This window comes from Pocillopora damicornis, chromosome 5 (genome assembly GCF_964200805.1).
Source record: "Pocillopora damicornis chromosome 5, jaPocDami1.2, whole genome shotgun sequence".
NCBI classification, from domain to species: domain Eukaryota; kingdom Metazoa; phylum Cnidaria; class Anthozoa; order Scleractinia; family Pocilloporidae; genus Pocillopora; species Pocillopora damicornis.
In genome coordinates, this window is record NC_142674.1 from 1725172 (window position 1) to 1751873 (window position 26702).

General features: G+C 38.5%; 3 protein-coding genes across 4 annotated transcripts in view; 1 reads left to right on the forward strand and 2 right to left on the reverse strand.

Annotated features, from left to right (window-relative positions):
- The window catches only part of LOC113686614 (uncharacterized), a 44689-nt gene extending 29456 nt beyond the window's left edge, over nt 1-15233 (reverse strand). The window contains 5 exon segments of the mRNA XM_089207785.1: nt 292-3162; nt 3572-3803; nt 4681-5159; nt 6091-6709; nt 15115-15233. Coding sequence (XP_089063911.1) covers nt 292-3162; nt 3572-3803; nt 4681-5159; nt 6091-6694 — 4186 coding nt within the window. The 5' untranslated portion in view covers nt 6695-6709; nt 15115-15233.
- Nucleotides 15234-15414: 181 nt separating this feature from the next.
- On the forward strand, nt 15415-26402 carry LOC113686624 (UDP-galactose translocator). 2 transcript variants are annotated; one of them, XM_089207788.1, is made up of 5 exons: nt 15415-15433; nt 19796-19878; nt 21490-21827; nt 22717-22978; nt 24064-26402. In XM_089207788.1, the coding sequence occupies exons 2-5, from the start codon at nt 19851-19853 to the stop codon at nt 24489-24491; spliced, it is 1056 nt and encodes a 351-aa protein (XP_089063914.1). In that variant the 5' UTR covers nt 15415-15433; nt 19796-19850; the 3' UTR covers nt 24492-26402. The 2 variants fall into 2 exon arrangements, with proteins under 2 accessions (XP_089063914.1, XP_027060066.2); XM_027204265.2 differs by lacking the exon at nt 15415-15433 and having other exon boundaries at nt 19777-19878.
- Nucleotides 17369-19820, reverse strand: LOC149044685 (uncharacterized). The gene is made up of 3 exons (XM_089207853.1): nt 19774-19820; nt 17999-18165; nt 17369-17505 (listed from the first exon to the last, which is right to left on the reverse strand). The coding sequence occupies exons 1-3, from the start codon at nt 19818-19820 to the stop codon at nt 17381-17383; spliced, it is 339 nt and encodes a 112-aa protein (XP_089063979.1). The 3' UTR covers nt 17369-17380.
- Nucleotides 26403-26702: the final 300 nt, after the last annotated feature.

Consider the following 26702-nt stretch of genomic DNA (forward strand, 5'->3'; position numbering starts at 1 on the left):
GTACACCGTCCTATTAGTGCTCAAATCGGACTGGTGACAACCATTTTGTGATAGTTTTGATTACACTAAAAATTGTGGTAAAATTCTTCCACGGGGAAGAAGAACTGTAAAATTTGCCTTACCCCAACGGTGTGGCTTTGGAGATTTTTTGCAAACAGCGTCCAAATAGGCAGAGGCACGGTTCAAAGCCTGTCGAACCCTGAAGCTTATTTTTTGCAATTGCAAAAATTGCAGTCTACCGACGGAGATCACTGCTTAACCCGATATGATTAAAGTAATAGCTGAACTTACTTTTGGTGAGAAACAGTAGGAAATGTACCGTGTCGTCTTTATATGGATATCCATACCCTTTCTCTAGTAGGATTGAGCTATTGCCAGACATCCAAGCAGGACGGCTGTACCGATCTAACCTATGGATATCCCAGAGAGTGCCCTTTGTCTTGTCTGTTCCATTGTACACGTGGAAATCTATGCCATATACATTGTGATATATTAGCTGCAATACTATCGTATATTCCGGTGGAACGGTAATTATGGCCCTGCAAGCTGCTCTGCTCCATATTGTCACAACTAGATAATACACCACACTAGAGTCACTGATAAATGTTTCACTTTCAGTGCATATGTCCACAAACTTCTTCACAGTTGCATCTGCCATTTTTACCACGTGTGTGTTGAGAGCATTCCAGTTGTAACGATACGAAAATCCGTAGCCTTTTGTGTTTACGACATTTGTACTTATGAACTCGATAAATGGAGACTCCAAACGTACTCCATCCGACTCAGTTTTAGCTATTGTTGAATTCTCGATTTTATTTGAATCTTTTAGGGGGTCTGGATACATAATCTGGAAACCAATGGCAGCAGAATTGCTTACAAAGACACCGCTGATCACGTGACGAGGGAGATCCACTCTGAAGGCGATTCCGGGGATAGTCAGGTCGTCTCTATATGGAAAACCTGCATAGTGCACCTCGACATGGCTGAAGACGCTTTCCTTTGAAGTCACAGCAAGATGAACGCCAGCCCAGTAAGGAATTTTGCAGCCGACAAACAAAACATTTTTTGTGCATGATGATAATACATTCCAGTTGTTTTTGTTGCAAATGGTTATGCTGTCTCCTTGATCTGTGTTGCATGTGACATTATGTAGAAATTCTTTCTCTTTTCCATTTGGGTCATGGTAATAATAGTCCACCGGTTCATATCCCAATTGTCTGCATACTATGTCGTGCTCGTATCCATAGGTACGCATACAGACTGGCATCCACCTGCCGTTGATCCATATTTCAACTACCCCTTCCCACGGAGCAGGACCTCCGACGAGTCTAATGTCCTGTTGCAATGGTCCTCTTGGAAGGAACTTTACCCGTTCTTTTTCAGTGCCTTTTATGATAACCTTTCCTTGTACTAGGAAAACGCTCTTCAATGGAAATTCTAAAGTGATGTTTCCTTCCATGAACAAAACGCCGTCAGGCAATATTGTAACATCACTGATAACTCTGTAGGCATCAGTTTGGTTTGTAATATTTAATACTTGATTTAATGTTCCTCCTAACTTATTACCTCGAAGAAAACAGAAAGGTCTGACACCATCGTGTAATTTAGAGCTGGTAGAATTGTAGGAATCCAAAAATGGATAATATTGGATCTGTGCAAGTTCCACTCGATCTTCAAAGTCAAACACTCGGTCTTTTATTTTACATTCATCTCTTGTTCCCCACCAGTTTTCTTCCGCGAGAAGAACGTGTTCGCGGTCTTTCAGCAGAGTTGCTAATTCGTGACAGAACAAAGGATTGATAAACGAATTAAACTTTATGGTAACGTTGCCTCCGTTTACAGCTAAAACTGCCTGCGTTTTAATTCGAAGGTAATTGCTGGAAAACAGGCGGATTCTTTGATTGTCTAAAAACGTGTTGTTTCTGATGGTGACACGGCATTTTGTGGGTAACGTTCCGCAATCAACGAAAAATATGTTCTCCCCTTTATTCTTCAAAAAGATGTTGGATGAAACTTGCAGATTGAAGGGTGAGGAATTCTCATAGGAACACCTTCGCCCATGTCTCACTGTCAGAGCAAGTCCACTGTTCTCGTAATATATGTTATTAGCCAAGACAGCAGATAGCACGTACCATTCAGGGCCATAGATATCCAAACCATTTTTTTTGTTTCTCTTTACTTTATTACCAGTGAATAAAAGTCGAACGCTTCTCTGCCACCCATCGTTTCCCCAACCGCAATGAGAAGGATAGATCTTACAACCACCAAGAGAATTATTGAAAATTGTGGAGTTTGAAACCTTAATGATATAGTTCTCCGGGCGTTGATCAAATCTATACGTGAGATAAAAAAGCACACCGTATTGAATGTTCCCTGAAACATTACAGCTTAGAAGATGAACTGATCGAAGACGAGCTGATTCGGTATCTGGAAACCACAATCCGTTTCGTTTGTTGCCACCAGCAACAAAATCCTTTAAGACAACTTCTCCTCCTTGATTTTCTACGTAAAAACCATCCCTGCCGTTACCAAAAGAAGACGAAGACTCTATGTTTATGTTGGTATCCCCAAATTCGAAAGCATAACCAGATCTGTAATTGTTTGAGGTAGAAATCTTCTCTAAGTGAAGTCCTCCTCTTAAAAAGTAGTCAGCGTAAACTCCTTTATTCGAGTTTCCGTCAAATTTACAAGAGCTGAAATTTAATCTAGTATCGGATAATCTCGTAAACAGAGCCCCATTTTGCGAATTCCCAAGAGACAGTACTTCCACTAGTCGAACATAGCAGTAGCGAAATGCCTGTAAGTAAACTCCTTCACCGTTACTGTTACGAACAAATTGCGAGTTGTAAATCTTGATTGTGGAGTTGACCTGGTTTAAGATGTGCAATCCTTGACCACCATTTTCTTCAACAAGGCTGTCAGACATTCGGAATGAAAGAGTTCCAGCATCGACTACGATTCCTGACGCTCGGTTTTTCGAGGCATTGACGTCGTTAAATTCTAAAGTACCTGTTGTCTTGGTTATGTAGAGTCCATTGTAGTTGTTCCCTATCACCGTTGTCTGGGAGATTCGAGAATTACCAATCAAGTTGTCAACGGTAATACCGGACTTAGAATTGTTAGAAAAGGTACTGTTAGTTATCACAAGTGATGAAGTCTCGCCTACAAATGATCAAAGGCCAATGGATTAATGTTACGAAGAGCATACATCATCCAAACAAATTTATAGACTAATTGTGGGCAGTCATTTCGTCTTCGTATTGGATAGTTAATTAATTATTTTGGTCGATTCTTTATTGAGTAATTAGCTTACCTATTGACTAACTGACTCAGCGACCGACTGACTGACCGAACGAACCACCCACCGAAAGAACAAGCAAACGACCGAATGAGCGACCGACAGACCGACCGGTCGACTGACTGACGGTCTAGTCAATCAAAGGAAAAAATTGACGAGGTTACTGATGGAGAGGTTACACAACTACCCTTTTGAATGAGTGATGAACTGCTCAAGTGAACAGCAGATAGACCAATTCGTCTCATTTAAAGACGTAACTAGAAATAGAGCTACCTTGATCTTCCATAACGACCATTTCCAAGTTGGAACTGCCTTTAGAGTAGAAGGAAAGTTCCAATATAGAAGTAGAACCAGTCTTAAATGTCTTTCCATTGTAGTCCCTTGTGATTCTGTGCAGTCTGGTTTTGATAGCTGTGCTTGCATCGGTAATATTTAGCTCAAATCCACTTCCATTAATTATTCTCAAATACACAGAGATCTTTCTTCCTGGTGAAGCTCTGAAAATCTTAAGAATGCAAATGTTTTTTTTAATTCATTTCTTTCACTGGAAGAGTTTTGCTAAAAAAAGGGAGCAACATACGGATAAGTATTTCTCTACGTTAAAAGTTGCGGTTAGTCCTATAGAGCCTGAAACCTGGCTCAACATTTTGATAATTTAGATGTCTTTCACGAATACTTTCCTTTTGAGGAAAAATATGCTAAAAAATAACATTCGAGAGGTGCGAATCGACTTCAATTTACAGATGAAAATGGCAAAAAAAGAGGCATTGATGTAGGTGTTTTCTTCCTGTAGCCTTCGAGAAAACTTATTGATTCAGTCGTTGGCTATTAGTTTTAGATGTTTGAAAACTGGTGTCTGCAGATGGGGAGGAATGAAACTCCCCTTAACCAGGGGTTGTCTTTTTGCATTGTGATCTTCATGAAAAATCTTCCCTTCGAATAAAAACCACTACCTATAACAGAGAAGAAGTGTCCTTTCTAATTCACATTATTTCGATAATCATCAAAATATTTTTTTCCTTCAATTCTCCAAGGATCGCCAAAGATCCAGAACTTTCAGCTCATGGAGACCGCGTTGTTTTCCTCAAAGGATTCGCTTGGTTTGATAGAAAAAATTAAATCCCTCACTATTGGAAGCTTGTCGTTCTACCCTGTAAAATCTTGAATGAAATATGTACCAAATGTGACAAAAACCTGTACATTTTAACTAAAGTTCAAGAAACTTGAACCACAAGTTGACTAAAAAAAACTGTTTTCGAAAAGGTGTCGGATATTTATAGATATTCTAAAGTTCACATTAGATTGGTTTTGAATTCAAAGCGTACTCCGTAGTTCTTTTTACCAAATCACTCAGATATTTTAACTAAAACACTCGATCCTACCTTACTACAATCAACCGGATGATGATTTCCAGCGGCATTTAGGAGCAAAGGAAAAGAAGCTTTCTCTGGAATGACAGAACAGAGATTCACTGCCAGGCGCTTATAGATAAGGCCTCCTCCAAATCGTACATTCTGGACTGTGACATTTTCAATGAAAACATAACCACAGGAGCTCTCGATGTTCACACCAGCCAGCATAGGCCCGAGGATAGAAGAATCGACTACGGCCAAGGGTTTGGCAAGTTCTTTTATATTTAAGCCGGAGGCGCAATCGTTGATTCTAACATTTAGTAAATCTGGAGCGCTTTTCACGGCATTTACCGCCTCGAGAGCATTCTCAATGTCCACGTGCTCAAGAGAAGAGCTTCTTTTCATCTCAGAGGAATTCGTCGGCTCGAAGTAAATACCTTTCCAGAAAAAAATCTCGGCCAAATATGGCAAGAGAGTGTCACATTCAATGCCAACGTCCCGGCTGTGACCTGAGATAGATGTTGTTGCGATGGAAAATAAAAGGGTTTAAAATAGAAATGTGGTTAGTGGCTTAAAAGAAGCCGATTTTGTAGTTTGACGCTTTTACTGACGAAAGTCCTCATTGAAATGATTTCTGGGGACCTCGACACAACATCTTCCTCCCTCGATCTATGCTCTGTTTCTCTAAACATTAATAAAATTGTATTAGGGTTTCAAGTCGGGTGGGTGAGTTGGCCATTCAGGATAATTTTATGTTCATATGGAGACTAAGGTCACCCACCTGATAGCCACACGAAGTGTTCAGCTTCATAGTGCAAAAATTTCATATTATCACAAGAAATCCAAATTTAACTCAGCCTGATGTCCACGAAGATCAAAAGAAAGTTAAAACAGAGCGTACACCAAGCATTCAAATGCCTAACGAAGTGACTAACATCTAATTTTTCCTCACAACATTACCACTGAATCACACATTAATATCACAAGAATAAACGAAATGATAACCAACTGAAGAAACTCCTGACTGTTAGACTAATTCTCCCTGTCAGCACCTTAGAGCACTTTGTACAGAGAACAGTATGGGGAATATGAATAATGATGTTTTCTCGAAGGAAAGGTTGTCTTCGGTACCCGGTTCCACAGAAAGGTGACTAAGACGTTGAAAAGCCGAGGATTTGTCACCTGTACTTGATTACTAGTGAGAAAAGTATTTCAGTTACACTTTTTTTGCTGCCCGTAGGGGCCATCTTGCTTTCAAACACGAGCGAAAGCTTCTCTTAGTTCATGAATTAAATAGACTTTACCCGACCAGATGTGAGGGCATATTGTTATATAGTTTTGTCGGTAATCACTTGCTTTGCGGCCAGAAAGAGAATTTTTCCATGGAGAGGCACATTCGGCAAACAACAAAAGCATTGTTTAGGACTAAAATGAACTTACCACAGGAAGATAGCGTGTAAGAACATTCCCATAGACTCTTTTCAGTTCCTTTACAGCCAACTGTCTTCATCATCACGGGGCCGCTGCCGGGATCATAGTAATACCGCTTTCCCCTAAGGAATCCAAGATGTCTGCAGGCCACGTGCGTATCTGGGAGATCCCAAGATCCCCAGTCGTTGCAGACAGTCCCCCACCTTCCATTATACTGCAGCTGAAGGCGCCCGTTGTTGTAGGACGATCCATCTATAAGTCTTATCCCGTGACTGTAGAATAAAGCCCCGTCTGTTTTATTGCAAAAACTTGTTTCTCCACAGGGAACCGCTCGGAAAGTTATTCTTTGCGAAGGTGTCCCTTTTGCGTGAAATGATCCACGAACACGAATCCCCACAGATGGAACAAAATTCACAATTGCACCAGGTTCTATAGTTAGAGTGGCATTTTCTGGGACAACAAGGTCACTGGTGACCAAGTATGGCCCATCTGCACGCGCAAGGGTCTGGTTACCAATGACAGTGCCATTCAACTGTCGTGAAATATTTATCTCGCTCTCACAAAGTCTATATCCGAGAAAGATGGCCAATAGAATGCAGTATTTTAGAAACATCGTGTCTACTCTGATCTATTTTTATGGAAGAGTAAGAATGAACTGGAATCAATAGACATAAAAGTTCATCTCAAGACGAAATAAACATTTATTTCCCAAATGTTCACCTTTTTAAATGCTGTCACAGACCCATCGTAGCGTAGCATAATTCGTATCTCAACTTTTACGTTGCTAGCTTCGCCAAATTACGGTAGGGGAGTGCAGGGAAGGGGGAGCGGGGGGGGGGGCGGTAATCTACCCTCCTTTTACCCTGCATTTGTACGTCCGATGAATTCGACACCTTTAAGAATTAGAGAGAAGGCGACTATATGTCCAAGCTAGGTAGTTGGCGCTCTCAAATTGATGGGAGTCAAGCGACACATCCTTATCTACAGGGAAATTGTGCATTGGTGGCAGAGTCGCGAAAGATTTGGGACGAAAAATTAAAATTAGAGAAACTAGTTCCTGCGATCGGGACCAGAGGTTTTTTTGCGAGTGCTCTGTTTTGTCTAAGGTATAAACTAAGTTTCCTTAAATACTCCGAGTTGAACCTGAACTTGATGTCATATTCCGCATTAAGAAAAAGTGATATGACGCCTAAACATTAATTGCGTGACTGGAGATCATTCACTAAAGAAAAGGTAGCCCAAGAGAGTTTCTAAATCATTTAGCTCGGTACGAGATACATTATTCATTTGGTTAAAAGTGTGGAACAATGAAAAATTCTGAGTACCCCACGAGCAGTCATACCCCAGAATTTCTAGCGGTAAATCAGAATTAGCTTTACATCTGTACCTCGCTAAACAATTGAGAAACGGTTCGTTCAGGTAAATTATTTTCTGTGTTGTCTCGAGTGACTTTGCGGGGTTTTGGGACGGTTAATTCCCCACTTTGCACTGATGCTTCTCCAAAGGCAAAGGAAAAACACAAGGCGAGCAACTTCTAGGACCGTCAGGGCCGAAAGTCTCTAGAACTTCGCCGAAATTCTTTCGCTTCCAAATGTCGCTCACCTCGCAGCTTCGGGTACGTTAAAAGTCGATAAACGTGTAAGAGCCAAACCAAAAATCAGTGCAATTTCCCGCCTCTAACCACCTCAAAAGCGTGCCCGATTTCCGACATTCGCTCATCATCTGCCGTCAACAGATGATGTGACCGAAGAGGTTCGTCACAATCCCTTCGATTAACCTTATTAAATTTCAAATTAATCACTAACTGAGCTCAGATTTCACCCGACCCTCCCCACTCCAGTGCATAATGTGTTGGTAGAAAGACGGTACAAACCAGCCCTGGCGTGGAGAGGGTAAGTGAAATTATTTATCTTTCCGTCATCAAGCGGATTTTGGGGATGAAATGATACGATTTGCGGAATTTATGAAACATTTCTCGAGATCTCTCGCGTCTTGCCGAGATCGATCGCTGCAAATTACAAAAAATGTAAGCGTTCAGCCAGCGTATCAAATAACTGACGTCACGCGACCTCAAACCCACAGGGTTTTCGGGGCTGTCGTGGTGTACCGGTACACGGGGGAATTCCTATTGTTTTCATATCCATACATGGAGTTGTGACGCAGTTCGACTAGCAACTAGCTCACAAGAAACAGATATCATCACTACTCAATGATTACCTCTGCATAAATGTCTCACGTTGGGACGCCGGCGCAACCTTAAGCTCGTCCAACTTCACACTGACTGAAGTGCAACGCTGTCCAAGTGACACAATGAGGTCATTGTGAGTAATTCTGGGACAAGCAGCGCTATCACACAGCAGCGCGTTACTCCTGTTTCTTGTATTTAAAACTCGATCTAAGAACTAAGAACTAACTTCTAGCGTCATTAATCTGTATTTCTGTTCGATGCTTTGGTAATTGTGCCATATCAGTAGCCACACGCAGTCTAAGGCGACCAAATTTTTTTTGTTAAGGAATCTTTGAGAGCTGACTGGCCGTTACAAGAATGCGAACATCACTTACTCCCTTCTGTCACGCAATGTTCAAAGGTCATTGACACTTTTCGTTATTTCGTTGATAATTAGTTTCCATGGAGGCAAAAATAGGTAATAATGAGACAGGAAATCCCGACAGAGATCCATATTGGCTTTACCAAGTCGAATACAATCAGGAGCAGTTTAGTAAATTGAGGGCTCAGTGAATACATAAGACAAACACGAGCAACCGCTAAAAATGCACCGGTCTCAATTTCCTTTGTTGTCTCAATTGTTCGGCGAGAAAATCAGAAGTAGCTTAGTGTCTGCGCCTTTCCGAACTATCTAGAAATGGCCATTTCACTCAGGAAATATTAAAGTATTTTTGGAAATATCTCGAACTGTGCATCGTTTAGTGATGTACAGAACTTTACCGAAGAACGGAGACTGCGTTACAATTTCCGGTTGTGTCCTCGTGTAACGGTACACAAAGGAACGAAACATTAACGAATGCGTCACAACTCCATATATGGATGTGAAAACAATAGGAATTCCCCCGTGTACTGGTACACCAGGACAGCCCCCAATTTCCGCTTCGAGGCGGGCCGAGGACAGATATAAATACTCGAATCAGTTGTAAAAATTAATGCAGAATTATGCCCCTCTGAAATCCGTATAGAATTAGTCTTTCCAATTTGCCACCCCTCTAAGGATACTTTTTCGTTAGTCTGTTCTCGGAACAATCGAAGTCGATCACTAATTTCCTGGGAGCAACAACAAATCAAGAAATAAAGTGGAAATCTCGGTGCTGACCTCATTATTTCTGCTTAACTTTGGAAGTGACTTGGTTTCACATACGTTCGAATTCATTCATAGACGTCCATGCACACGCACTATGCTACTGTCATTAGTCTTGTAAACAACAAAGATAAAAATGCTTGTGCGCTCGGTGAAGAAACAGATTCCCGTGCATAAGCGAGTATGGCGCTAAAGTATGTCAACATGTTATTGACAAAAATTTTGGTCTTTTATGCATAAATCAGATTTGGAACGAAATTTATTGCAGCCACCAGCCGCAAGTAAAAAAGTGATTAAAAGCGACTTCAACAAGGACAACTGTAGCCAGTTTTCACTCCGTCTTGGGCACTGATTCTGGGAAATTTGGTTGATAGATTCCACGAATCCTAAGCACCAATTTGTCCACATACGTTCCAATGTACTTTCCGTTTGTCAAGAACTGTAACTGACTTACAATATTTTCCAATTACATTAAATAGATAAAAACATAAACCCAAAATGAATAAAAGCAGGATAATTTCCATCTACAAATGAACGTCTCCCTTGGTAAATGGTAAAGATTGTCCACAAGTAAGCTCTGAACACACGCCGTATAAGTCAGACCACTGTGCCTTGCATCAATTTTTCCTAATGGTTACAGACGAAAAAAGGGACTTGTTTTCTCGTAATTGGAGAAATATTTCAACTCTGAAGCTTGATACGAAACAACGCAGACCAAAAATAACAACGAATTAATCTCATCTCAGAAGTAGCACACGTTTGATAATCCAAGAATGTCGTGATATTCATACAGTTATGTAAGATTTTACATGGGAGTTTTGCGAATGAAAATTGCAATTTCTCTCGATACCTTTCGCCTTTTCTTCTACTGGTGAGAAATTGCATCTTTGAAAATCCGCTATAAAGTTCTATTGTGGAAAATTCCTTAAAGGAGTCAAACGAAAACTGTCGTAGATGATCAAAGCTGGTTTAACTTTCGGGCGAGTATAGAAACCCGCATATCAGTAGTAACAAATGGTAGTTCAATTTGAAATTATTGGTTCGTCGCTTTTCCCTTGGTGATCGACTAAAAATGTACGATGATCATTATGAGAAAGGCGAAATCAACGTTGTGCGCTCGAAGAATTTCTCAGGGGAACCGAAGTTCTTAAGAAGCAAGTGACCTTATAAAGCAATAACCGGAAATGTAGCCTTTGCTATGTCTCATTTGTTTACAAATTACGAAGACAAACTACGGGGAAAATATATTTCAAGCCATCGAATACCATTTATATTTTTAATTGAAAACCTCAGCGTGATAGTGCAAAGATCACAAGTTACGTTGATCCAGTGCATGCTACCTCAAATTCAACAGTTTCCTCATAAACACGAGGTGACCTGTATGTCTCCAAATATGATTAACAAGTCTCTCTAATCTCAGAAACTCATTCGATCTCAATATTCAAACACACGTGTCAATCATAAAACTTTTAGGTCTCTGCCATTTCTTTGGATTTCTATTTCTGCAGAGTATATTATTTGACAATTTGTTCTCTCCGCTGATCATCTTCGCATCACACAATGAATGTTACAAAATTGGACGTCGTGTCTTTGTTACTCAAAAGCCGTGACCTCTTTTCTTGTGATTGAGCAGCATTTGTTTATTTTAGCCCTGAGGATACCTTGCTGTAAACCGTAAGTAAAATACTCCGTGTGATTAAAATACTTCGTGTAAAGAAGTATAATAACTTTTTCCTATGGATAAAGTACTTCGTCCTAAGCGCCTTGAAAGTGATCCGAATAGAAGCGAGGCCTCCAGGGAATGGAATCATTGGAAAATAACGTTCGACAACTTCGTAGCATTTTTCGTAGCATGCCATGAGCATAAACTGTATTATAATTCATTATCATTCTGGAGAGCATTAAGAAAACGAGAAATGAAAAAAATGACAAAAAGTAGTCTCAAAAATTCAAAAAATATATATTTTAACCCAACGAAGTGATAAATATACTGATTACGTTTGACAATTAAGGGAAAAGAAGTAGTAAATATCCAATTATTGTTGGACGTGCAGAATTAACATATAAACAAGCCCTTCTATAGCAAAAAGCAAAAGCATTCTGAACATCTATCTTGTCGAAAAAGAAATTTGTTATTGACTACACAAGTGTGTGAGAAAGGTTTGCAAACGTAGACATTTTGAGCAGTTCCGACGAAATGCCCAACTGTCCAACTGCAGACACGAGAGTGGCTTCTTTCCCTTACGTTTTTCTCTACATTCTTTACTGTAAGCGGATTCGATTTCTTTCCAGACGGCAAGATTTCTAAGTAAGAAATTTCCCAAAACATCTTTTGGCGTAAGGTCAAGTACCTTTTCTGAGTGATATCAAGGGTCGCCTTGGAACATTTGGTAGTTCTAAGAAATCAAGCGATTCATGAAAAGACATTACCGAGAAACGATTAAAAAACCTCAAATTCAAAACACTACGAAGACAAATAAATTGCATGAAAAAGGATCAACAATGTTATGATGTTTCTGGCTCTTGTAGTGTAGAATACGAACCTGAGCAGATTATAAATGAGTAACGCCAAAACAGTACGGTTTCAAGTACTGCCTGCTTGACTAGCTGCATTTGTCATCGGCGGAATAGACTTCCAGGAATCTATGGCCCTTCAGATTATAACAGAGAATGAGAAGGGCTGAAAAGCATTATACACGGTTTCATCAAATTGACTTTTTGGTTTACGAAAATAAAAATAAATTAAAAAGAAACAAACATGAAAGATACCTGAGCTGCTTTTCAACCAAACAATCAGGTTTCACCTCAAAACAAATTTCTTGTTTTTAAATTAAAAAATAAACCGAATTGAAAATAGAAAGCTCTACTATTCGCGACCTCTAGACCAGCAAAAATGCAAATCCAGTGTTTCATAAGATGTCTTCAACGAGTTTTTCATCATCAAGCGACAGTCGCGGATTCTCTTTCTCGTCATCTGGGCTTTGGGGGTCAAAAAATCTCAAACGAGCATAATAAATTAATTTGTAACCAGGCTAAGGTCAAGCTTCCAAACTTGATTGAGAAATAGTTACAAAACTCTTACCAGGTTATCTGGCAACTTAATAACAATAGAGGGTTCTTTGGATAAGATTTACGAGTTTGATGGAAACTACTGAACCTTTAGGAATCATTATAATGACATAGTACGACGTTTCTCGATTTCATCCTTCTTGTCTCCGACCTGACACACAAAGCAAGAGCAGTTGGACCTCCCCTTACATTTTGCTATTTGTTTCATTATATGTATTTGGTATGGGCATCTTTTTTTCGTCCTTTTTTTCTATGTTCCCTTACCTTTAATAGCGCTTAGCAGATAATAAATGGAAGAACACGTATTAATTAATTTGTATCTTTTGCAAGTTTTAAGCAGTAAAGTGGCCATCTTGTGGGGCCAAATTTTATCCAAACCCAGACTTGCTGGTTTCTATTTGTTGCAGCGTTCTTGCTAACGAAGCTTGTCTATGAACCGAAAAATCGACGAGATTTCTCCTCCGCCGCAACGAGGGAAGCAAACATCAATACTTTTACAGCTCCTTCTCACAAACATTTAAATTGGGTCCTAACTATTCAGAGTAATTCATGCGCCATTTTGCTGTATATTTAAAACAAGATAATGGACAGACGGTGGCACCATTTGGTGTTATGAGTACATCTGAAATAGCTTTGTATTCTGCCCAAGTATCTTTTAACACTGCTGGGAAACAGCCATTTGAGAAAGTTCACATTCAAGACTTTTTGGAAGGGGCAGCAAGCAACAGTAAACATGGAGGAGATCTCACTGCTGACCCATTTCTTCGGCCTCTGCCGTCTTTTTCACAGACACTTAAACCCCTCAATTGAATTCGTGAGCTTTCATGCTCAAGCTTTAAACGAACTGAGCACTGTGAATATCAAAGAAGGAGATATCTTTCCCGAAAAGCTCGCTTCAAGTGATACCTGAGGAAGTTTTCTTCACCGAGCGCTGAAACGACTCTGAAAAGTCTGTCAACATACTTGGACAATACTTGCATTAATGCCTTTGTTTGTTACTCGTAGAAATCAGCTTTGGACATTGATTTCTATGCAGCCACTATTAATAGTGTGAATAGACATGATCTCAAGAAGGACTACTGTTGCGATGTGTCTTGTAAACTCAGACGATTTTGCGAAATTCCATCTAACGTTTCCACGAATTCTGAATAGAACTTTGCACATGCAATCATGTTCCACTCGGTTCCTTTCAATTATTTCTTTATTTTCGTCATTTAGAACCACAAGTTACAATGCTTTTCAATGGTATCAGATGTAAACAGATACTATTCTAGAATTAACAAAGCAAAATCATTTTCTGCGAGTTCGAAAATCAACAACTCCCGTGGTAAGTGGCAAAGAATGTCTACGACATTGCTCTGTGCCCGTGAGATGAGAATCCAACGTGTCATTATTATAGTTTCATGATAGCTAGAGACGAAATTAATGGACTAGTTTTCCTTTAGCTGGGACACAATATCAATAATGTAGCATTGTGAAAAACTTTCCAAACGAAAAAAATAAAACACCATCTTATCTTTTCTCAACAAGCGTTTGCTGTACCACCATTGAGGTATAATGGCTGTGCCGCCATTGAGGTATAATTACGCAACGTGCAGCATGTGATTTTCGATGAAACATTGCAGTTATCCTTGCCGCTTGTGGCGTTTTTCTCAGTGAAAAAATAACATCTTAGAGTACCTTCTATGTAATTCTATCCTTTTATGGTAGAAGATGCCAAAAAATAGTCAAACAAACGCAATCAAAGATAGTATAATTTTCGGGCGAATGTAGACACCACACATCTGTAGTAAACGCAGGGTAGTTCATGTTGCAATCATTTGCGCACTGTTTTTTTTTTCCTTTACATTCGACTTAAATCCACGATGACCGTGTTTTAAAAGGTCAAGGTAATTTTTCTCATTAGGAAAGGTTATTTCTGGGATCTGTAGTTCTTAAGAAACGAATGACCTTATGTTTCTATTCCCGGAAACGTTGCCCTTTTTCTGAGATTAATTGATGTGTCTCGTTTGTTTGCGAAGACAAGAAACTATGAGAAACGCACATTCGAAAACGTCGATGAATTCGCTCATAGTGCAGCGGTTACACTTAAATCATGTTCGCTTTTGATTCAAAGCTAAAACTGGAGCAGTCGATTCGCTACAACCCCAGGCATCAGTCAGTTTCCTCCCAAAATCTTCAGACGTCAAGTGTTTATCCAAATTCACAAAATCTGTCTGATCTCCGGGAAATTCATTCGAACTCAGTATTCAGACACGCTTTTTAATCATAAAACTTCTGAGTGACTGCCCTGTTTTTATCCTTTCCTCAATACATGGTATATTTTTTTCGTGTGTGGGTCAACTGTCAACTTGAGGCACAAATCAAATAAAATTTCACGTTACTTTCACGGTTTGTTCTTCACGCTAGTCATCTTTGCATTACATGAGTTAGTCAACGAACATTAAAAATTACAAATCAACCTCACATCTTTGTGCCATAAAAGTTATACTGGAGAAAATCCACTCCATCTCCATTCCTTTCGAACCTCGTTGGATAATGGAAAATACTCATGGACGAAATTGAACTGAATTATTTCGTTGCTATATAAGAAGCTTTCTCCGAGTTTCTTTGCGCGACGCGTCTAGTTAATACAGAAAATGTAAAAACTTACGTAAACTATCCTCCCTGTTTCAGAAGCTTAGAAGAAACAAATATCATCGCCGCCCAATGATGAGTTTTGAGTTGAGAACTTCTCGCTTGGGTAAGTAACCTCAAAAATCTTCCAATATCATCCCACTGCGTGAAAGATATATACTGTTTGAGTGACACAGTGACGTCACGTAATTCTGGGAAAGCGGCAGCCATCGAGTCTAAAGGAATTGTTTGGTATATTACCGATCGATGATTTCAAAAACCAACAACTACGTCAACAGCGAAAACAAAATGGTTCTGCTTCGTACAATTCTTTCTTCAACGTAATAATGTGCATGGTAAGTTCTGTTTCTCGTGATTTCTATTCTTGCCGAGAGCATTTTAATTTTGAATATTTTTTGGCCAATATTTTGAAACTTGAGACATGAAACACTGCACTAAAAAATTGCACGCGAACTTGACGATGTAACGTATCGTGTTTTATTATTCTTAGTACCGAGAGACAAATAATGAAGAAAACATACAGAATTTGAAAATAAATAAGCTTTTCTCTACGAAAAAAAACGCATTGACAAGGGAAGAAAAACATAAAAAAATTAGATCCTACAGGCTCACCTATGATAGATCGTACAGATCTCGTTAATGTTCGGGTCAGGCACGATGACATTTCTGGTTATCTTCTCCTTTTCTCGGTAAAGTGATTTTAATACAAATTATTTGTTCTCAGAAATCATTCCTATCATACTGCGTTATTAGATCTACGAATCTGACGTTTTTTAAGTTTACTAGCGAACAGGTATCAGAACGAATATATGGGCATTTCTTCTCGCAACTCTTTCACAACCGGCCAGGTTATGGTTGCGGGTTGTGGTTATCTTGCCAACATTATAAACGCACGGAAAACATGTGGTGAAACAAATGTCGTACTTTTTAAAAAGATACTTTTTTGTCTTTTTTAGAGCGTAGGAAAAAGAAAAAATTCTGAGTTACCACGAGGAATCGAACGCGAGACTCTCTCGGTGTGAACAATGAGTTTAATCCACTTCCGAGTAAGGCGTCACGCAATCTATCCTATTCCCAGAAGAGACTACATCAGCATAGTTTCTACAGCTGAAGCTTTGTTATCTTGATCGAACCCAACTCTGTTAGGGTCTTTAATAACTTAACATTGCATTATAAATTATAAACCGAAGAAGCACATCCTAAAATGAAAGAAATCGCGCACACTTAACGTTCCTATGAAAAACATAGGCTGCCAAACAGTTTTACCTCTCTTGCCTAGGACGGTGTACAAATTTTCTCTTGTAAAAGGCTCTTCAAACGAAAAGATTCTTCTCTTTCAGTATTTTATCAGGTAGATTCACAACTTTAATTTTTCAGGTCCGTTCTAACATTTCATTTTAAAGTTTGCACCATGGTACTGAAATGTGTGTTTCCAGAGTTAATCCATCTGTGTTCCGACAATTAGAGCCCAGACATTTACGCAAATTGCAATCACGACCGTAAGCAGTGTTTCTCGATATAAGCGCCTTTATAAGCAGGTGAGCCTAACTGATTGCGGAAGCCATGGGCAAAATTTTACGGCGTTTTTCAGTATTCCTCTGTAGCGATATTTTCGTAGCAATGTTTTCGTGTAAATAAAATTAATTATGAACTACGGAGCACTCCATGCTGACTCGATTCCCGACTTCTCCAGCAGTCATGAGGGTCTGAATGGGGGGGTCAAAATGTCGGTTGTCGGTTAAAATTTCATTACTTTGTCGGTTGTCGGTTAAGATTTTTGACCTTTGTCGGTTGTCGGTAAATCTCAGTTAATAATTAAAAATACACGGTTTCTTTTACCAACGCTACAAGAAGACGGCGCGAACATTGGTTGTCTTGGTTTATTTTTAAAAATACATTTTAGCCCGGCAAATTCTTTATTTTAGCACGCAAAATGCGCCACAATGCCCATCAAAGTGATAATAATACAGTTTTTAGCCGGAATTTAAAAGAAACTATCTTTACATAGCGAACGCACCAAGTGAGCGTTTTTCGTTGTATAAACAAAGCAGTGTTCATAAACAAGGAATACCACAGAATTTCCAAAGTAGCGAAATTTATGACTTTTGAAAATCAGGTAAACGAACTACAAGTGCTAATTCAACCCTACCATCCTGAAACTTTTGAAGGTCTCCTTGTTGCCTTTCGTTTCTCTCGATGTCACCTCCTTCAGTCATGATCCTCTTTGCCATATTTTCATCTTCTTTTGCTTCTTCTCGTGATTTCCGTTTCCTTCTCACTTTTTACTCGTCACCTTTCTTCTCAGTGTCGTTCATTGACTTCTGCTTGCTTTTATCAGATGTAGCCGGCGCCTTCAGCAACACTACTGGCTTTCCGGTCCAGTTTGTGACCTCTTGGATAATGTGTACTAAAATATTAAATACCGTGTGTTTTAAGTTTTCTCTTTAGTAGGCTTTTGAGAAACTTACACAGTTCTTATCAGCAAATGCTCGTCAAGATGTATAAAACGTGCACATCGAGCGAAATCTCTCGTGCGTAGCTTCCCTCGAGGAGAGAATTGAATATTATTTGAACGTCTGGTTTTCAGAAACGAATAAATTTAAGGGCGTGTATAAATAAACGGGGTCTTTAATATGTTAAGCTACACTGTTGTTCATTCACTAATTAATCAGAAAGAAGCTTATAAACTGATTTACTCGCTACTTCTTTGTAGAGATTTTTCTTCTCAATTTTCGCATTCAAATGGACGGTGAAAAAGGAAAAAAAAAACATTCCGCTCCACAAAACAACAAACAAAAAACAGTGGAACCAGAGTTTAACCACGTTAATATTTGAGCTTAATATTTAACTACAGAACTAAAGTGATTCATCAAACTCCGCTGCACGCGTTCCACACTTACCGTTGAGCTCACTGCTACTTTCATCCGATATTAAATTTGGAAGTTCAAGCTGCCATTGCCCATCCGTCACAATTGCAAAATTTTCGCATTTGCCCGCAGGCGATTTCGCCAGGAGAAATAACTTTAACGAAAATCCGCCAATTCCATATGTGCCTGCTCCTTTAGTCCTAAAAACTCCGTAAGATGTTTTTTTAGTTCAGATACTCCTCTATGAGCTTCTTTGTCTACTGGGACCCTGCTTCGATGACGTTCGATGGCGACTTCTTCACCTTTTCGAAAAAAACTCACGATGACTTTAGCAATCCCTGTCATGACCCGACCGCATGAACAAACAACGAGCAATAAAAAGACAGCAGCAGGGCGTCTCGTCGGCTCGATTGTGATCCGCTGTTCTTGAAATGAGACAGCAGGGCGTCTTGTCAGCCCAATTACGAGCCGCTGTTCTAGAAATGAGCCCACGCTGCTCACCGAAAAGAAGGATCCCGTGGATTTAAAGTAATTTGAAGACAAAAAATTCTATAATTCGGCTAAATTTGGAATTAATGTGGTTACGTCGGGTGAAGAAGGATTTTCTGAGCTAGAAATCATCAAAATGCTGTTCTTTCTGAATACAAACATCCCTATCACGTCTGACCATGTCGGTTGTCGGTTAGAATTTATTTGTCGCTAGTCGGTAATTTTTTCCCCGTTTCGTCGGTAGTCAGTAATTTTTTACGCCCTTTGTCGCTAGTCGGTTAACCCCATTCACACCCTCAGTCATGGGTCGCGGGAGATCAGTAAGCATTATCAATGCGATTGGATTAGCTTTACTCTCTAGCGTTCCAGCGCTGAGGTATCAGTTTTTCACGGAACACGAGTTGCTAACGAGATCTGTGTTTTACTGTTCCAATCAGGATCGAGCCTCGGCGTTTAGAGGCTAATTTACCTTGGTTTCTTAGATCTACTGTGAGTTCTTCTGTCGTATTACGCTACTGTCGCAGGTCCCAAGGTTACGGACGGTTCAGTGGAGGGCACTGTGTTTCAGAGTCGTGACGAATCGTAGTTTAGGTGCGCCCCATCCCCAGAGTTTCGCGCTGCACACCTAAAATTTTTTCTTCATTGATTTTTCCAGTTTACTCGAGCGATGAACCTCGCTGAAAAGCAGTGACTGCTTGTGGTCTATCGGTTTCTTAGTAGAAGAACATCAGAATTCACAAGTCTAAATGTCAGTTCCTCGCAAGGGATTCAACACAATCACATATCATCAACGCAGTTAAGCCGTAATGGTGATCGACCGCTTCCTTCAAGATGTTGGTTTTGAAGAATTTTTGTCACTGTTTATTCCCCTCACCCCTTCGATTAACTGCTATTAACTGCGGGTAGGGAATGTTAGATATGTATTTTGATTGCAACGGGAAACTAATTTTGTTTGCGTGCCCCCATATTCGTACAGCCAAAGAAGTCCTTTAATCCCATAATCACCCTGAAACGATTATAAAATATTCTTTAATTAATCTTAATAAACACAAACACAGCATCAGGAGAGGGGATCTCGTTTACTGATGCAGGATACAGCGAGCGTTACATCGTTATAAAGAAATTACGGTAGTGAATAAAGTTGACAGAGACGCCTTTGAGTGGCTCTTGCATGCAAAAGTTACAAAATCTTAGATAGCCTGGTAGCCTTAGGGATTCATCGTACCTACAAGCACGCCTAAAATGCCTGCACAGTTAACACGAATCATACATGATGAACATACTTCAGTGTTAATAGCAAAACGTTACAGAATATTTACTGTATTCCTTCTCTATCTGAAGTCCGCCTTGACGTAGCGTCTGTCATCGCGGGCTCATAAGACAGAAGGCAACAAACATGGTGGCAACAAAGCAAGTGACGGAAGGTAAATGAATCAGATTGTTAGGTTACAGGGACGTATCTTCCCATTTTATCAATCATTTCTTATCTTGTTAACTAGATGTGTTTTTTCCTTTGTCGAGCGTAACGATGACAATCGCTGAATTGTCGAAGCATTCGGCCCAAATTTGTTATAAACATTTGCAGTGTGCTCTCACTATATTCAATTCTTCGCCCGCTAAAATATCGCGGTATCTGGTGTATATTGTTAATCTTTTAATTTTCTGTGAGCCAAATATCGATCTGCAGAAATTGTGGGTTTGTAATATGTTTGCTCTAGTATTCCTCGAAAGCACAGTGGAAAATCTGATATCTACGAATCTAATCTGAAAAGTCAAGATGTAAAATTAAACGAAGCTCGAAATTTATATCTACGTGGCAGAAATAAATCGTGTGGTAATAAATGGTGTTTATTCAACTGTGCTTGAACAGTACCCTTTTCAATTCTACTGTGCTTGTCTCCACTACCGAAGTAACCGCCCCCGTCGACCATGACCCTAATTATTGAAATCTCTGCCGTAGAAATAATTCTATATTTTTTTGTAGTAATCTGTAGTTATCGTGGACATCTAATGCTTTTGTTACTAAACAAGGGGTATATTTCAGAAAGCAGGGTCGCTAATTTGCATCTTATTGAATAAGTTTTAGCATTATCATTTAAATTTTGTAATTCCTCATCGCCATAGCCTTGCAATTGGCAACAAGGTGAACTATAAGAGGGCGATAGGCCAGTATTTCATGGTTGCTCCTCGATGAGGTTAGGTACCTGAATTTTTGATAATTTTAGCTGGAGTTTAGTACAGATATTGTTATTGGGAACTTGTTCTTCTGCTCACAATTAGTTCAGGAAGGGAAAAGATGAGGGAAATGATTCACTGCACCATATAATAACATACAAACTCATCTGTTCTGAGCTAAATTACCTACATTATTACTTTATGCTTCCATCAATCATTATCTTGTTGGAGAAACAAATTAGATCAAAATTCTCTCCTCCTTCTTTGATCTTTTGAACTCATAAGTCTGTAAGTCTGCAGCATGCTTGTAGCTCAAAATGGATTTATTTTAGTATAGGAGTCTCCACTCTGAGATAGCCTTCTCCACCAAGGGATACATTGATTAAAAGTGTTAATTTTGTTATTTCCTGGGCCTCTGTGCAATGAATCAAAATATTAGCCCATGCACTCACTCCCAAGATCAATATGTAACTTCTCTGCACAGATTGCTATACATTTCTTATAATTTTTGCTTTGAGAATTTGGTGTTAAAATGAAACTATACCTTGTAATTGATGATTATCTGTGCTGACTGATGTGATTTTGAAGACTGTACACTGTAATAATGGTCATGGAATTCATCATTACACCCTTAAGTCATTCATTCTCCTCAGGTGCAGAAATTTTCTTTAATATTCATTTTCCCTTTATTTAATCATTTGATTCTCATCACCATTCTGTGCAAAATTGTATCAAATCTGTAAAGAGAATGTTCTTTTTTATCACTGTTGGGTGTGAAAGTGTTAAAGTGTTAAAGTTTACTTCAAAGGCTAATGGTTGGTTTGATGTCACTCTTATCATTATTTCTGTTCATCACACAGGTAGTGGTTGGTGTAACCTGAAGTACATTAGTCTCCTCACCTTGACAATACAGAATGCTTCTCTTATTCTTACGATACGTTACTCACGCACCTTGCCTGGAGACATGTACATTGCTACAACTGCCGTGGTGTTTGCAGAAGTCTTAAAAGTACTGGCATGTTTGTTAATTATACTTGCCCAGAAGCGGAGCTTTCCAGATTTTTTTGATTTGCTATATTCATCAATTATTGGACAGCCATGGGATACACTGAAACTATCTGTTCCAGCACTAATTTACACCGTACAGAATAATCTACAGTACACTGCTATTTCCAATCTGGATGCTGCCACTTTTCAGGTATTAATCCTTTAACCCCTAAGAGTGACCAGCATCTAATTTCTCCTTACAATATCACCACTAAATCACACATTAATTACACAAGAATAAAGGAAATGATCACCAACTAAAGAAACTCTGATTATTAGACAAATTCTCCTTGTCAGCACCTCAGTAAATGTACAGATAACAGTATGGAGAATATGAGTACTGATGTTAGAGTGTAAATGGTGAATTATTGGATTGTACTCTTACCCATTTTCATTATTTTCCTTATTTGTTGATTGATTTGATAACTTTTCTTTTACATGGTTAAAAAATTCTGTGTGGAGGTGGAAGAAAAAAATACATCAGGCCCAGGTTGTTTGAAGAACGAATAATGCTTTCCATTGGATAAATCTCTATTCAGTGGATAATGCTACATGTTTTGCCATCACATATCCGCTGGGTAGCGATTTATCCATTGGATAGCATTATCCACCCATTATACAACTGGGCCTAGAAGTGCATTAGATGAATATTTATTTTCTTTTTGGTTTTATTGCTGACTGATGTGATTTCGAAGACTGTACACTGTGACAATAGTCATGGAATTCATTAAACCCCTAAGTCATTCATTCTCCTCAGGTGCAGAAATTATCTTTAATATTCATTTTACCTTTATTTAGTCATTTGACTCCTAAGAGTGACTAGTATCTAATTTCTCCTTACAATATCACCACTGAATCACACATTAATATCATGAGAATAAAGGAAATGATCTCCAACTAAAGGAGTTCTTGATTGTCAAACAAATTCTCCTTCTCAATGCCTTAAAAAATTATAGAGAACAGAATGGAGAATATGCATCTTGATGTTAGAGTGTTAGGGATAACTCAAATTTTTTAAATATTGATTTTCTCCCATTTAGGTGACATATCAGTTGAAAATTTTGACAACAGCCCTGTTTTCAGTCTTCATGCTCAACAAAACTCTTGTGAAACTTCAGTGGCTGTCTTTAGTCATGCTCTTTGTTGGAGTCTCAATTGTGCAGCTGCAGCCAACAGGTGGAACTTCTTCAAGTGATAAAGATAACCAGTCTGTGGAGACAGCGCAGCAATTGAAAGAATCTCAGAGCCCACTGCTGGGTTTGGTTGCCGTTATTTTGTCCACACTTTGCTCTGGATTTGCAGGTTAGGCTATAACCCTTAAACTCCCATGAGTGACCAAGACAGAATTTCTCCTTACAATATTAGTACAATATCAATCAGACAAGTGATAAGAGTAAAGAAAAATATCAATTAAGGGATAATAAGTTGATCCAATACCAAATTCTCCAAACTAACATCACAAGAATTGTATGGCAGACAATGAGGAGAATTTCTATTAAGATTTTGGGAGTTAATGAGTTAAAGTATGAAATAGTGCATACAGTGTACCATGGAAATTTTTGTAGATTCAACAGATTTTGAAGATTGTGACATAATTCAGGTTCCCAGTTTAGAAAAATCCCATGCAATACAACATTTCCAAAAAGATTGATATTTCCAGTCCAGTAATGATAATAAAGAAAAACCCTGCATGTATTTGAAAAACATATATGTAAGCTGACTCACTCTAAGTGTATAATCTTTAGCATAGCCTCCATCTGTACAACTCAACAAGTAATAACATTTTAAAATAATTAAATATAAACAAGCCATATTGAATGGAACTACAGTACATAAATATGTCTTATTTGAATCCTTATCTATGGCTAAGAGTTCACCCTTCATGTAGAGGCAAGATAGCTCCAAGTTTTTTTGTTTTAACTGGCAAACCACCAACTTTCATTCAAAAATTTTGGCAAGTATTTGGTTAAAAAATGTTCATAAGCAGGTGCATCCTCTAGCAGAGCAAGGTTGGAATCAAAGTCATAAGTCAGAATGTTTTCTCTGATATTCCCAAGAAGTCACATTTTTTCAGAGATTTTGTTGATATGATTACAAAATTCAAATGTATTTGACCTATAAAAAATATTGGTGGGTGTATGTGTTTACTATACAGCAGGGATTTTAAAACAAGCTGGTGACTGCCTGAGTTTCACCAGCTATTTAATGGCATAATGACGTGCCACTGGTTACTCTGGTCAAAATAATTACCTTTTGGCCTTTAATGAATTTTTAACAGTCACCTACTTTTGCTGAGTCTGATGCCTATTTCAAAACATTTTGAAACCCCTGCACATGGTATTACTCATTGTTGCTGCATTTTGATGCTTTTCCCTGTTGTGTCTTAGGTGTTTATTTTGAGAAGATTCTGAAAGGTTCACAAGCATCCATATGGATCCGAAACATTCAACTGGGAATCTATGGAACAGTTATTGGTCTTATTGGAATGCGTGTCAAGGATGGTGACAAGATTGATGAGAAAGGCATTATGTTTGGGTATTCCATCTTGGTTTGGATTGTAATCTTTATGCAGGCATTTGGTGGGCTTCTGGTTGCTGTAGTGGTGAAGTATGCAGATAACATTCTTAAGGGCTTTGCAACATCATTAGCAATTATTGTTTCTTGTGTAGTATCTGTGTATCTGTTCGACTTTCATGTGAGTGGACAGTTCTTGTTTGGTGCTGCACTGGTTATATCAGCTGTACTGTTGTATGGAAGACCACAGAATCAAGCTAAGCCAGGGAGTGAAAAACTGACTGCTGTGGCAAAAGTATAACTTTGTTGTTCACTGCAGAATTTATGGCAAGGGGTGCCAATTTTTTTCAGAAAATTGGCCCACTGTGCAACAGGGAAATACTGACATGTGTATTGAATAATACAAAAAACTTGTTGATATGTGATATACCACAAGGAAATCTCATACTTAGTTCTTGAACAACGAACAACCAGGAGTTGAGTTCAATACATGCCAGTCCTTATTCTGAAATAATTGCTGTTATTTTTGTCATCATTGTTCTCATCAACATCATTTTCGTTATCATTATTACAGTCACTACATCATTATTTTTATTGTTGCCATGTCATCACCAGTCATTGTCTTAAATTCTATTATCATTTACTGTTTATTATTAATGTTAAATAATTTCCCCAGTTAAATTGGTTAGCCCCATTTTGAAACAATACTAGATTTATTGCAAAAAAATTGTGGCCTTCCAATTGAAATTGTTTTCAACAGAAAGAATTATTAATTAGTAATAATTTTTACTCTTAAGATATCATAATGGTTATTTTCAAGGTGTATAATTGATATTGAACAATGTGTGTTAAGTATTGGGAATAACTCACAGATTACTATTAGGACTATTTGAAAGGATATTTATTTAAGTCAAATTAAGTTATTGTGGGTTTTTACTAGGATGAAGCAAAATTAATATTGTTTGGAAAATGGAAACAACTGTTCATTTAACCTGCAAGTGAAGAGGCTGTATATAGAATAGACCACTTGTAATTGGCTATGTTTCATGGACAGACATAAGAACTGCAATGACTATAATACATTAAAGGTATTTTGAATTTTTATCTCCTTAGTTTTTAAGAGTAGTCAATCTTACAGAGGCAAGGATTACCAATAAATTTAAAAAATGATTGTAGAATCCTTGTTGACCATGCCCCAATTTTTAATCAGATTTAACAGTCCACCATCATGGTAATATTCTTAAAATTCTATATTTAATAAATTCAACACAGCAACATTTCTTTCATCAATAGCATTAGTTGCTAATTCAAAGTGCACACTGACTCAAGGAGGATATTTGTTTCAAAATGACACCCCTTAACCCTCAAGATCTGAGTATTAATTCTCCCCTTCAGTTGATATGAGAGTGTGGTCTTCGATCAAGATAACAACTTGTACCTGACAAATTTAAGTATTCTCATTACTTGTTTGTTGGATAATGTATGGGTGTTATAAGGATAAGTTAAATGTTAACACTTTAACTACCACGAGTGACCAAGGCAGAGTTTCTCCTTACAATATCAATACAATATCAACCAGATGAATGATGAGAATAAAGAAAAATATTAATTTGGGGATAATTAGTTGATCGAATACTAAATCCTCTGAACCAACACTGTAAGAATTGTATGGTTGACAGTAAGGAGAATTGAAAATTTGTTTTGGAGTTAAAGGGTTAATCACTTATGGTAGTTTAAGGGTTAAATAACTGACTAAAATCACTGTAATTTATTTTAGTTGTGCTACCTGTGGATCATGGGGTAGTGCTTTAGTGTAATTTTTCTTCCATCTGTGGTATTTTAATGAGGGCAACTCTTGTTACTTAAAAAATAGGTTATTTTTTTCCCCAAAATACCAAACTTGTTGAACACATGCAGAGTTTCCATAGATTTCCTTCTTTTTAACAACCTAAGTTATGATAAATATATCACAAAGAATATGTACATTGGTTTTGTCATAGAGATAGTAGAACAACTTCCAAACAGACATGTGCACCTTACACCAATTGTGTTATGATCATGTGGAAAGATATATTACGATCATGAGGTATTTTTGTCAGTATGGCCATGTAGTAACTTGTGTGTGCAGTTGTTAATGATACCCTGTTTTATAGGGTCTTTATATTAGGAACTAAGTTGAAGCATGAATGGATTAAACTGTGATCTGATGTACTGTGTTAGTTTAAGTGTTCTCTCCACTTCTCTCGTACTAAACCTTGTGATGATAAGAGCTCATTAGATTTCAGTGATACTGGAGTAGGGAGGAGGGGGTGACAGAAGGGGGCCTATCACACCTTCAGGGGTGTAGCCAGGATTTTCCAAAGGGGGGAGAGGGGTCACACAGTTACTAGTGTTTGCCATCTCATCTGAATATTATATGTTGTGTTCTTAAAGAAAGACTTGCAAAGGGGGGTCATGGTCAGCTCCCCCCCTCTCCCCTTGTTACAACCTTGAGCTCCAACTGACACTCAAC

Coding starts and splice junctions, on each gene's coding strand:
- LOC149044685 (XM_089207853.1), bottom strand. CDS start 19,820: ATGACAGACGCTACGTCAAGGCGGACTTCAGATAGAGAAGGAATACA. Junction 18,166..19,773: donor TCAGATAGAGAAGGAATACA/GTAAATATTCTG, acceptor CGGAGTTTTTAG/GACTAAAGGAGCAGGCACAT. Junction 17,506..17,998: donor AAGTAGCAGTGAGCTCAACG/GTAAGTGTGGAA, acceptor TTAATATTTTAG/TACACATTATCCAAGAGGTC.
- LOC113686624 (XM_089207788.1), top strand. CDS start 19,851: ATGGTGGCAACAAAGCAAGTGACGGAAG. Junction 19,879..21,489: donor AACAAAGCAAGTGACGGAAG/GTAAATGAATCA, acceptor TTCATCACACAG/GTAGTGGTTGGTGTAACCTG. Junction 22,979..24,063: donor ACTTTGCTCTGGATTTGCAG/GTTAGGCTATAA, acceptor GTTGTGTCTTAG/GTGTTTATTTTGAGAAGATT.